A 13,904-nucleotide genomic window follows, 5' to 3' on the forward strand; every position below is an offset into this window, starting at 1 on the left:
CAAAATAATGTTTAAATGCACCCACTAACCTCCATGGCGGTATTCCCGAGTGTGGCTCGGGGTTAATTTTCAGTAACATAAGCGGTAACCCCGAGCCACACTCGGGATTACAGTCTCTTACCTTGTCCATGATCCCCGCTGTGTCCTCCGTCTTCCGGGTTCCGTCCCTTGCGAGCGCCAGCGTCGCAGGGGGGCGGAACCGGCGGGAATTTTAAACGTTTAAAAAAAATTATAATAATCAGACCACCAGGGAGGCTAATCTGTCAGCCCGCTGGATGTGCGGTAATACTGTATGTACGGTAGCTCCGGCAACATACAGTATACCGCGCTGAGCCAATCACGGCAGGCTTTGTATTCATTAATAGAATACATCGCCCGCCCTGATTGGCTCAGCGCGGTATACTGTATGTAGCCGAAGCTACCGTACATACAGTATTACCGCACATCCAGCGGTATTGTATACCTGGCGTATAAGACGACCCCCGATTTTCGGGGGATGTTTTTAAGTCTAAAAACTCGTCTTATACGCCGGCAAATACGGTAGTTTTATTCCGAATCGAATTTCGGACAAATTTTCGGAAATTCGGAGATTCTGATGATTTGAATTTCCGAATTACAGAAATGACGAATGCAAACGAAAACAAATGTCCAATTCTGAAATTCTTTAGCGATAGTCTGTACGAAGTTTCGTTTGTGGACGAAATTTAATTGCAGCAAAGTGACATTAGAGGAAAAAAAACATATTTTTTTATTTTTTACAGTCTGCAGAAGAGTGTGAGGTTCACCCCAATTCATAACCCTTTAGGTCCGGTAGGAATGTTAGGAGAGACCCCCCCAAATTAAAATTTTAAAAAAAGTGCGTGGGGGTTCCCCCCAAACCACACTTTTAGAAGAAATCCTTTAATTAAAAACAAAGTACATTTTTGACAATTTCTTTAATTTAAAAAAAAATAAAAATAAATGGCTCTATCGATGTAATCCAGCGTGAATCACCATGCATGACACCCGCCGAAATAAAAAAGTCCCACCGCACGACGACCATCCGAACCCGATGAAAACTCGCTGCAAAATGACATCTCCCGTTAAATACCACCCCTCACGGGTTTGTGAGCAGAGGTGTCATATGAATAGTATTACGACACCTCGGCTCACAGACCCGAATGGCATTTGGGAGCTCCCGAATGCTATGTGGTATTTGACAGGAGACGTAATTGTGCAGCGAGTTTTCGTCGGGTTCGGACGGTCATCGTGCGGCAGGACTTTTTTTTTAATTAAAGGAGTAGACAAACATTTACTTTATTTTTTTTTCAATTAAAGGATTTTTTCTAAAAGTGTGGTTTGTTAATTGACTTTGAATTTTAACCCTTTAGTGAATGAGTAGGGGTGCAAGAACCCCTTACTTATTCACAAGGGGGTGCGGCATCTAGGTGCCCCCTTAATTAAAGGGGTAACCCAATGCAAATAAGCCCCCTTGCCCACAGACCCCCACAACCACCGGGTCAGGGACACCCTCCCAATGTCCGAGGGCACATGTCCTGGTAAGGCGCAGGGAGGGGGGCACTCGATCATCTTCGTCCCCCCTTTCCTGCCCTGCCGGTCCTGTGCTCGGGTCAAAGTTCTGGTAGGAATGGGTTTTTTTTTTCAATTTTTTCCCATTTTTTGGTGCTGGTGTTCCCCCTTAAAATTCCTACCAGACCTAAAGGGCCTGGTATGGATTTTGGGGGGAACTCCAAGCACTTTTTTTTGTTTTAACTTGGGGGGTCTCTCCTAACATTCCTACTAGACCTAAAGGGTCTGGTATGAATTGGGGGGGAACCTCATGCTTTTTTCTATTTTATCTTCTGCAGACTGTAAAAAATAATAATAATAAAAAATATATATATTTTTTTCCCCCTTTAATGCCACTTTGGATTATGGGGAATAAAAGTAGCCCCCTCCAGAAGGAAGGACAGAGCCAGCACCAATTCAGAGATGATTTGAGGATCTACAGCCGAGTGATACACAAATAAGATAATTTTTTTGTTAATAGTTAGGGTACTTGAATGTATTTTTACAATTTAAATCTGGAGTTTTGTGTCACTCTAAGTCTTAGTGCTTAGGTTGAGTGATTAGGATTTTAGTTGAGGTTTATGATTTATGGTTAAGTTGAGGTTAGGTGTAATCACAAATTTCAGTCTCTATGGATCATGAAAATGAATATGATGAAAAATTGTCCCTGTTAAATTTAGTTTATTTGGATGTTTTATGATTAAAAGATTAAGTTTCTTCCTGCCTGCTAAGTACAGCTTTTCATCCTTTCATCATTCACTAGAATCAATTTCCCCACAGAGCTTACATCAGCACACACACACATCCTCACACATCAGCAACAAATTAGTATTTTTGGCTCATGAATGGCATCTAAAGCTTTAGAACAGACCATAGTTAAAGGAGAACTATGGTGTCAGTGTTTTTCCCCATAGTTCTCCTTAGGGTAACGGGAGGACACAAACTAGCGTCCTCCCGTTACCCTAAGCTCAGTATACTGCGAGCTACAGCTCGCAGTATACTGAGACGCCGCAGCGGATCCCGACGTAGATGACGGGATCTGCCCAGCGGCGTGAGTGACAGGTGGCTCTGCCTATCTAGAGGCAGAGCCAGCTGTACCCTCCCCCGTCCGTTCCGCCAGTCAGCGCTGGCAGATCGGAACGGGGAGAGGGGAATCCAGCCCCTCCCCCTGTCACAGCAGAGAGCCGTGACAGGATCGAGAGGTGAGCGAACCTGGTATGTGTTCGCTCACCTCCCGATCTACTGAGCCGACCTGTAACAGTCTCATTGTCACAGGTCGGCTAGAACTATGAGGTGAGTGGAAATCACTCATCTCATAGTTCTCCTTTAAGGACGGAGTTGGACACATAAGGTACTAAGACAGGGCATTGACTTTGCATTGGTTTTATGGCCAACATGTTCACTGTATGGAGCGGCTTGTTTTTGTTCCTATACCATCAGCTTAGAGAAAGATTTTTACATCTGTAACTGTAGGAGAAGACTCAGCTTAGCTGTAGTGCCATAAACATATTCATAAGTGCAGCGCCAGTTCAATGATATACCTTTATAAGATGCTCTGGCCTATTAAACGGCAGAGGTTCTGTTGGGTTTTCAGGAACTATTTCTTCAGTTTTACCTGTAAACCATAGCTCCACCTTTCAAGAAAACAGAAAAGTTATAACAATATGCAAACACGGTTTTAAGATTAAGAGGGTTATTCACAAAAGGTTGGAGAAGGCCGGAGAAGTGAACAATCTAGGACAATATAGCTGATTTGGAAAAATTCTCCAATTCAGCTCACTTTCCAGTACAGCGATGTTGTCCATCATTGTTCCCTTCTCCTGCCTTCTCCAAACTCTTTTGTGAATAACCCTGTAAATGTTTTTAATGAAACAAAACTTATGGGTAAAAGTGACCGGGACCAAACACACCAAAATCCCCTTACAGAACATTTAGTAGCCTGAGAATAAACATCTTGAATGTGCAGCATAGCCCTTCAATGGTAAGTACACCCCAACCTGATATTTTTCAGTCTCTTATATATTACAGAGGTCCGTTCCATTTTAAAACTACAGCTCTGGCACACACGGTAAGCTTCCAAAAAGTGGTGTAATCTTTTTAAAAAATCCCATCGCCTCCAACCTAAACCTAATCATTAACCCGATCCTAGGGACGATCAAACTGGTTTGCACTCAGAGTCAGAACTCTGACACCCAACAAATGTCATGGGCAAGAAGTATTTACAGTGGAACTGAACTTAAAACGTAAATATTTACTGTGGCATATGGAACACCTAGGAGTGTTAATTGTACTTAAGCAGTACTCTACCTTTTTGTCTTGAGTTTCTCCTAAAATATGGCAGAGCACTTCTTGGTACATGAGTATGTTTAGATTCTCCTGTATATCTGCAGTGTAATATCTAAGGCATTGCTGCCTTTGACTGCTAGTGTTAGAAGACATGGAGTGAGATTTGTGATGTCACTACTGTGCTGTTCACTGTTCTCCTTGCTGGGGGGTCTGACATGAGGAGGCAAAGCCCTGCCTCTATCAAGCTGGGATGGCTGAGATCACAGACACAGCACAAAACGAGGTATAATAAGATAGTATTGGGAAAAGATCAGCTGCAGGGAGACCACAGGCAATACTAGTGACTATTTCTTTGCCCTCTGTCTGCTTTTTTTTTGGGCACAGCATCCAGAGCTCCTCTTTAAGTTCCAGGAGCTGACAATCTATTCCCAAACTATGCGTACTAAAAGCTTCATTTTGTTTGTATATATATACTGTATATCTGAATATAAATTACAACATTTCAGTGTGATACATTACACTGATTAAATAAACCCAATATTTACCTAAAAACATCTGCATTGTATTGTTTATCTCCCAAGTACTAAGTGTCAGCATGGCCTCATTGGCGTTAATCCTTGGATTTGCATGGGGCTAAAGGTGTGAATTGCTGGGGTAGCAATGTTAAAATGGCATTATAAGTGGAAGATAAATGGTGGAAGTAGAAAAGAGAACACTGTACTTTTTAATGGGAATAACACCATGTCATTAGTTCAGTGTCATTAGTTGTTCTGGACAAGATGTGGGTCCAGATTAGATCAGAAATTCAAGCTTTTAGTGTACACATAAACTCAGTTGACAAAAACATCAAGTTTAAATGGCAATGGCACACAATAACAAATTACCCTTCTTGGACTGTGTGGGGATGACTTGGATATTGAGGTCTACAAGAAAGCTACCCCCACAGATCAGTATCTGTTTTTTGACTCCCAACACAAACTGGGGGTTATTAGAACTCTGCAACATCACCGTAAGATAGTAACAACAAACACAGAGTCTAAAGACAAAGAACACGGACATCTCAAGAATAACTTGAAAGTTTGTGGCTACCCAGAATTAGTTTTACTTTTACCGTCACAAAGTCAAGCAAAAACACAGGATCATCTAAACAGAGGGGAGAAGCAGAACACATGGAGTGATATAGTCATCTCGTATGAAGCTGAAGTGTCTGAAAACCTCAAAAGCATGTTCAACAAACATTGCATCCCTGTGTTTTTCATGCCCAGCAATACACTATGACAGAAGCTTGCACAACCAAAAGACCCAACACCCAAACCCAAGGGAAGTAACATATGCAGTCCAGTGTAGTGGGGAATTCACTAAGACCTGTTCACTAAGACCTGTACAAAACAACCTCTCAAGAAACAAATAATCCAACATTGGTGGGCACAGTCTACAGGTCTAAACACAGCAAAAGGGATATTCTTTTGAGGACAGTGAGGTGGACAGAGAGGACATCTGGTACACAAGTGGCATGACATAGGCCACTTACCTCAAACTAGTGGGGCCCTTTAACACCATCTGTTTTCCAAATAGAATGCCGTTTTCACATCTGCACCCCCAGCGTTTTGACAACAATTCGCACCTTCAGCCATGCGAACCAAAGAATTAACAACTATGAAACCTTCCTAACGCCAAGGATGGGATCAAGTAACAAGAACAGGGTGGTCCCACAACTTTCACTCTCCCATCCTGTTCAAGTACTGACAATTTATTTCCATACTCAGTACACTTAAAGCTGCATTTTCTGAGGGGAAAATATTATCCTGTTTTCCATCCTCCAATTTTAGTCTCAAGAGTTCTGTGTACTAAAAGCTGTTTTTGTTTATTTCGGAGAGAAATCAGAGACCTGCTTCTACTAAATATTTTGCTGTTTTAGTTCCAGGAGCCCATGATTTATCTCCAAACGCATTGTACTAAAAGCTGCAATTATTCAGAATTTTTATATACAAAGAGTGCTGGTTTTTTTTTTGCTCTAGGAGCTGTTATAATTCCAGGAGCTCAGTACACTAAAACCTGTTTTTCTGAGAAAAATATAAAGTCCTTTTCGATAATATTTTTACTTTGAAATGACTAACCGCTCATTTCCCAGATATGCAATTAGCAGGGTGGCATTTTTCTGCTGCAGTAAGCTTGGGGCATAAAATCTGCTAAATTGACATCGGAGCTAATTTTTCAGGACTTGCTCAACTTTAAACCCAAAAACGTAACCTAACACAAACAAACCCTTAACTTCTAAAATCGAACTCTTAACTTAACCCTGATATTTAAATGAACTTTGAAATGTGACTATTTGCCTGGATTTACTTAACCCATTTATGTACTACTGGCATCTACATAGAGCCAAAGATTTTACGCAGCACATGTAAGGTACTGGCCGTGGTATGGTAGGATCTCAGCTACAGACAGTAGTGCACCATGGAATAAGTAGTAACAGGACTAATTACGCCAATCAAAGTAGTGTTTTTTATCCAGGTAAAGTCACATAACAACACGCTGATAATAGCAGGTAACATGCAGTGTTTGTAATAGCAGGTAATAGTAATGCTTTGAAACAACCAGCAATGATGAATGAAAGTTCACGAGCTGGCCATAGGACACAGTGAACTGAGGTAATGGTTACCTGCAGGTTAGAGGCTGCCTGTGGCAGTATGCCGTAGTAGTTTAGGAATCAGCTGTTCCAAGTTGGTGTGCAGGACAGAGTCCTCGTAAGTAGTGTGGGGATTAGGGGATCCAGACGAGGATATCGGCACAGTAGGCCGGCGTCTTCCTCCTTGCACGGACGCCGGCCAACTGTGCGATCGCGGCTTAAACCACTGAGGGGGCGGAGCCAGCGAGCGACGTGGGCCTACATCATTCCCGGCGCCGCTCCTGGACCGGAGATCAGGTATGTATGTTACAGCGCTTTACATAGTGCACATTCACATCAGTGCCTGCCTTCAAGGAGCTTACAGTCTAAGGTCCCTATCTCACATGCATACAAATGGGGTCAATTTAGACAGAAACCAGTTAACCTTCCAGCATGTCTGTGCAATGTGGGAGGATACTGGAGTACCTGGAGGAAGCCTATGCAAGCACAGGGAGCAATTTCTTGCAGACACAGTCTTGCCCGGGATTTGAACCAGGGAGCCCCATCGCTGCAATGGAGAAGTGCTAACCACTATGCCACTATTGAAGCAATAAGCAATTCCTTCCAACTTTTGCTGGGTTATCAATGCTCTAACAGTCTCATGTTTCAGGAGTTCAGGCATGTATCACATAAATGACCATACAGAGATATAATTTAAAGAAAAAGTAGTCATACAGTTTTGCCTAAAGTTTACATAACACGGAGGATATTAAGAACCCCATAAAATGTATAAGCATAAAACAAAATCCGGGTACATGAAGGCTCTTGAAGCTACATTTCATTCTGTTGTGCCTAGAGCTACTTTTTAAACCTAAACTGAATCCATGCCTTAGACCTTTCTAAGAGTTAACACCAAAGAGTTAATTCCTCCCATAACACCCATCTGAGTAATACAGAGACCCTCATCTTTTAGAAAAGCCTCTTTAACTTGTAAAACAATCATCAATACCAGGTAAAGACCACTGCAAATTAAATCAATAACCTTGAATATGAATTACCTGACTGTAAGTGTCTTCATTGATTGTGCCACACGTGTCAGCATCTGTAGCCTGAAATCTCTGCAGTGTCTCTAGTAGCTGGAGCAATGAGGGGTATGGCCAAGGTAAGGATGCCAATAACAGGAACTTACGCCAGTTCGCCATGTCTGAATCCAGTGACAAGGCCGATGTTATTTCATGAATCTAGAAAACGTATAGTTTTAAGTTAACAATATACTGTATACAAGACATATATTATCATTTTATTTATTTTTCAATTACAATATATAAACATTTAATACATAGAAAAGGATTTGCAGGAGTGTGGGTTATCTAAAGAGATAGTACTAGTTATCTCCTTTTAGACATAATGACTCCCATGGAGCTGTAGAGGGGGGAAAGGGGCAGTGAACACTCTTAAGCGTAAGCTGTTTAGCTCTGTAAACAACTGTAGCTGGAAACCTGTAAAAAGATAAAAGAATAAAGTAGGTGGAACTGAAGGTAGGATTTGGAAGGCTCCAGTCATGTACAGTGGGGTGGTTCAGAAGCACATGAGGTATTTCCTTTTAGACTGTAGATCATTTAAACTGTGGACTGCAAGGGGGTAGAGCCTAGCTATAAAGCTCTTACCTCCTAGACTGCTCTCCTCCAGCGCTGACAGATCCACTGTTGCTGCTTTGTGAAATTCCTGCTGCTTCTTCTGGCTCCCTCTTCTGCCATTGGGCTAACTCCTGATAGTGCAACTCCTGATGATGTGCACTGGAATTATGAGGGTGAATCAAAAAGTAATGCCTCCATGTCTGTAATTTGAGATCTATTAGAGTGACAGTGAATGTTCATGTACGATGTTATAGAGGTGTCCTTACAACACTAATTGTATGCTTTTCTTTTTCAGATTGAGTGATTAGAACCATGGATCTGCGGCTAAAACAACGAGCTGTAATTAAATTTCTGGCGAAAGAGGGTTGTGCACCTTAGGAGATCGATAATCGGCTAAAGAATAATGTGAAGCGCCCCCATAAACATTCTTTAGCCGATTATGGATTTCCTAAGGTGCTCAACCCTCTTTCTCCCGTTGTTTTAGCCGCAGATTCATGGTTCTAATCAATCTAAAAAAGAAAAGCATACAATTAGTGTTGTAAGGACACCTCTATAACATCGTACATGAACATTCACAGTCACTCTAATAGATCTCAAATACAGACATGGAGGCATTACTTTTTAATTGACCCTTGTACATGATCCTGCCTCTTGTCTCCGTTGTCACCCACATATCCCAGGAATAGGTTAAGAGTCTACAATGTACTGTGCATGTATGGCAGGCAGTGTGTACTCAAAAGAAATGGCAAGGCGAAAGGGGAAGAAGTGTTTTGGAAAGAAGTTTTTTTAGGTCAGCTGGTAAGGTGCATCAGGACATTTTGGTTGTCACAAGTCATCGTAAGACAAATATGGAATTTGGAAAGGTTAAACACACCTCGGGAAGTGTAAGATGCGTCCACAGCTCTGGAACAGTGTCATCTCCAAGATTGATTGACGTGAGATCCATGAGAATTTCTGTAAATGTCCTATATGGTATTATACCTACACAGGGAGACAGTCATTGTATTTATTGTATGCAATGTATCTATCTACACGAACAAGGTAAGCAGTCTGGTAATCCAAATATTTCATCATTCATCTTAAATAGAAAGAGTGAATCTCCCGAGCCGAGTCACAGACTGTGCACAATAACAACCTAACAGTTCAACACTCCCCATTCTGTCCACAACAAAACGTATGTGTAAGTTTTTACATCTGTCCTTTTGCAAAATAATTTACTTTTATTTGTCTCAGTACCTATTGCACAGCCTCCATGTATTATTGCTATTTTATTAATGGACAGATCTAGCAAAGAGTTTTGTGCTACCTTCAGGAGCCATCTGCAGAAACTGATGATGTAATCTCTGAAGCTGGGATATGGTCAGTGTGCCGTTAATGGACATTTCCACCGGAGGAGGTCTGGGAGGTGGGTCGGGATCTGGGAAGATTTTAACATCAGAGCTGATATAGAAGTCCTTCTGCTCCAGGATTAGTTCATACTGTATCTTGGTGCTTGTTTCGATGTGGTGACGAGCAACCTGGATCAACTTCTCAATACTGTGAAAAGATAGAGATGGGTAATGTATACTAAAATATTTCGTTTATGCTCAGTAGTTGGAAGCTATATTGTCATAAAATAGGAAATGCAGAAGCAAAGTGCCCTTTTGATCTCTATGTAGTTGAATGAACCTCTGTATGAACTCAAATATACCGTGATTATGCACGGATTTTTGAAACTGAGGCCCTTTAAGAAGATGAATTCGATTAAGGAAAGCTAATCTGCCCTATCAAGGAATATCATCCTGATGAAGCCTATGAAGTAGGAGAAATGCAGTGATGGATCTGATCGGGAACCCACACCATTACTTGATGGCTGAATGACTCCTATGCTCTCTGCTGGACAGATTCAATATATACACTCAAAAGAGACCGGCATCTTGCAGCAGATGTGCCCCATCGAGTGGAAGAAAAAAATGAGATCCATGTCATCCTGAGGAAGCCTAAAATGTTGATAAAATGCTTTAAAATGATAGATCTGATAAGGGAACTCACACCATAATGGCAGAATGACTCCTTTGCTCTCTGCTGGACAAATGCAATATATAAACTCAAAAGAGACCGGGGTCTTGCACCAGCTTTCATTTTTGGCATTTTTACTTGTAGCCGATTTAAGCCCAGATGAGCCCTAAACTGTAAATATACACAAACCTCGTTATAGATGAGTGAAGCTGTCACTGTACCTGTTAGATCCAAGGTGGGATCACTTTGTTTGATGTGATCTAAGCTGACATCGTTACCAGGAGGTGCATATGTGAAGAAATACACATGGCAATCGGCATCAAACTATTGTACACAGACTAGATGGAGTCAGCATTCTCTTCACAGGACAATTGTTAGCATACAGTTTTGTATTCTGAATGGATACTACATGCATTTATAGAAGCAGCATCTATCTGTCATCTCCAGACCACGATAGAAAGATATACATGGATTTGAACTTCACATCTGGAGGGAAAGGAGCCATATTTATATATTGTGGAAAGAGCTGATCTGGGCCAGTGAAAAGATATTGTGTAGCAGTTTAAAGGTATCTATGATCTCCTAACCCTATTGTACTGAAATTGTATTGTAATTGTACTGTCTCCTCCATTTTGTAAAGCGCTGCGCAAATTGTTGGCACTGTATACAGTGCGGAAAATAGTTATTTGATCCCCTGCAGATTTTGTAAGTTTGCCCACTTACAAAGAAATTAAGGGTCTATAATTTTTATCACAGGTGTATTTTAAATGATAGAGACAGAATATCAACCAAAAATCCAGAAAAAACACATGATACAAATGTTATAAATTGAGTTGCAGTTCAGTGAGTAAAATAAGTATTTGATCCCCAAGCAAAACATGACTTAGTACTTGGTGGAGAAACCCTTGTTGGCAAGCACAGAGGTAAGACGTTTCTTGTAGCTGGTTACCAGGTTTGCACACATCTCAGGAGGGATTTTGGTCCACTCTTCTTTACAGATCTTCTCTCAATCCTTAAAGTGACATTAAACCCTCAGATTTTTTAACATAAAACAATACTGTAATGTGCGCCTTACTGTAATCCATGGTTGTTTCCCTTCTCTTTGCTGCTCTTCCTTTTAAATTTGTATGTGTTCTCATGCTGGGCAGAACTTCTGTTTTGCAGCAGACTGCCTTGTCTCAGGAATGGATACACGGTTTCTGTGTATAAGTTTGCATAGGCTTGTAACCTGAGCCAGCACTACAGGAAGAGGCCCTGAGCTGAAAAGGGAAGTTCTCCCTAAGCATGAGAAGACATGAGGATTTAAAAGGAAGAGCAGCAAAGAGAAGGGAAACAACCATGGATTACAGTAAGGCACACATTACAGTATTGGTTTATGTTAAAAAATCTGAGGGTTTAATGTCACTTTAAGGTTTCTTGGCTGTTGCTTGGCAACTCGAAGTTTCTGCTCACTCCATACATTTTGTATAGGATTAAGGTCTGGGGACTGGCTAGGCCACTTATGACCTTAATGTGCTTCTTCTTGAGCCACTGCTTTGTTGCCTTGGCGGTATGTTTTGGGTCATTGTCATGCTGAAAGACCTATCCACGACCCATCTTCAGTGTTTTGCAGCGCAGAATACTGAAAAATGGCCTGGCCAGGAAGGGGGTGTAAATACCTGGTCTTCAAGTGGTTAATAGCCCTTATGGAATCTAAATGTAGCAGAAAATGTATATCTTTACTTTCCCATCTGTAGTGGGGTATGAGGTTTCTATATAAGCCCTTACTAATATTTATGGTATCTAGGGCAGTGTGGATGATTTCAATGTGTGTGGTTTTATAAGACAGATCTGTCCCATTTCAATGGTGGTGGGTTGCAATATGTTTCGTATTTGTTGTACTTTGTATATTATGGGATTTTATATTTAAATGTTATTCATAAATAAATTATCATAAGTGCAGTAGAACTTCATGTCCTTTCTAACTTGCTTGTCGATAGTTAGAAGTTAAATGAGACCTTTTGATTTGTACCAGACAATATGAATAAACAAAGAATAGTAGTCATAGCCATTTTGGGTTATATGTTATAGTGTGGTTTGAATACTTTGGAAGTGTGGCGATCTTTAGAAGTGATGTTCTCAGAAGCTGATGAATTTAACGAAAGCTTACGTGAGAAAAATCAGCAGAGGCTGGAGACGAGATTGCAAAACACGCGTGGCTTTGTAGCTCGTTCATGTGCTCAGAAAACTGTTCAGCTCGCCCACAAACTAAATGCCTATTGACGCCATGGTAACAAACACACGTTGGAATAGCAATATAGCTTAGTCAAGACTCATATATATATAGTATATATATATATATATATATATATATAGCATCTAAAGTAAAAACTTTTTTTTCATTGTAAATAAGGGGATGGCTAAAACCCTTATCAAGTTTTTTGTTTTCTGCGACCTATACAAGATATTCGCCTTCGCTTCTTGTCCCGTAGACGCAACAGGAAGTGAGAGCTGTTCTGATGACACCTCAAAATTTGGGATTTTCCCATTACTTTTAGTCCCAGTGACAATGGTCACACCGACAAATAGAAAGAGTGAATCTTCCCAGTGGAAACACAGATAGCATTAAAAACCTGACGAAGGGTTCTAGTCCCTCACCACCAAAGTGTAAGGCACTTTCTGCATAAACCGGAAGTTCTGAATGTTCCCACTAACATACAATGGGGTGCGGGGATGTATCAAAACTGGAGCAGACAAAATCTGGAGCAGATTTGCACTGCAACCAATCAGCTTCTATCTCTTATTTTCAAATCTTACCTGATCAAACTGAAGAGGAATGCTGATTGGCAACTGCTCCAGTTTTGATAAGCTCCCCCCAATGTTTTTTTTTTTTTGATTGGCAACCCTTTGCGGTCCTCCTGCTGTTGTCTGGCTGTTATGCTTCAGAGTCCCAGTCGGACCCGGAACAAGTAGTAGATCGGAAAATGTCAGAAAAAGGCAACATTCCTTATCTGCATGGCTGTTAGTGTCTCAATGTGTTGAAGCAAAAGGGTCAGCTTGAAAGCCTGACAACATGGATTTGCAGAAGCAGGGTTAATAGGTCAATGACATCTTCCTTTTTTCCTCTTTGACACATTTCCTAAGGCAGACATGCAATTGAAAAACCTCTCCAAAGTAAACATATTGGGCCATGCATATAAAGTCAGTAATCAATGCCACCCCAGATGTACACTTGGCTGTATCCAATGGCCCTACCCACCACAATGCTCTGATGCAGCAGGTAAAATCTTACCACTTGCCGCTTCTGCACAGTCCATACCTATAGACTCCCAGCTTCGGAGATGGCTCCAAGTGTATCGGGGTTCACTGTGTGGTGCACAGCATGTGCAAGCACCCCCAGATGGTTGCATTTTATTTACCGTATGTTACCACTTAACTTTCAGCATATGACAGGTTTAGGTTTTAAGTAAAATACCTCACAGCTGACAGCTCCATCCTGCAAAAATAGCAGACATACCCACGATACTCCCCATGAGATCAGTAATAGTATGCTGTTCACGTGGGCCTGAAAACGACACACAATTACTATATACACACAGTTATTTACCTTGACATCTCAGCAAGGAAGCGAGCCCCCAGCCACATATTTATGTCTATATAAGCCTGCTGTGCTTTTGATAACATGTCCTGGTATACTTCCAAGGCTTTTGTCTTTATCAGTTCAAGCTGAGCATTCACAGCTGCCTCTGGTGAAAAAAAGTTTCAATAAAAATATGTGAAGAAATGAAGTTATACAGTTTCAGCATTCTTTTTATTTTATTTTTTAGGCTGTAAAAAAAAAAAAAAAA

The 13,904-nt window shown here is 41.1% G+C and overlaps 1 protein-coding gene across 1 annotated transcript in view; it reads right to left on the reverse strand.

Annotated features, from left to right (window-relative positions):
• The window catches only part of SPEF2 (sperm flagellar 2), a 127,684-nt gene that overhangs the window by 2,968 nt on the left and 110,812 nt on the right, over positions 1-13,904 (reverse strand). Inside the window, exons 29-33 of the mRNA XM_018563455.1 lie at positions 13,664-13,802; positions 9,386-9,615; positions 8,954-9,060; positions 7,501-7,683; positions 3,090-3,182 (exon numbers count right to left, since the gene is read on the reverse strand). Of these exons, the coding sequence (XP_018418957.1) occupies positions 3,090-3,182; positions 7,501-7,683; positions 8,954-9,060; positions 9,386-9,615; positions 13,664-13,802 (752 nt within the window). The remainder of the gene's footprint in view (positions 1-3,089; positions 3,183-7,500; positions 7,684-8,953; positions 9,061-9,385; positions 9,616-13,663; positions 13,803-13,904) is intronic.

This window comes from Nanorana parkeri, unplaced genomic scaffold (genome assembly GCF_000935625.1).
Source record: "Nanorana parkeri isolate BGI_ZX_2015 unplaced genomic scaffold, ASM93562v1 scaffold666, whole genome shotgun sequence".
Taxonomy (NCBI): Eukaryota; Metazoa; Chordata; class Amphibia; order Anura; family Dicroglossidae; genus Nanorana; species Nanorana parkeri.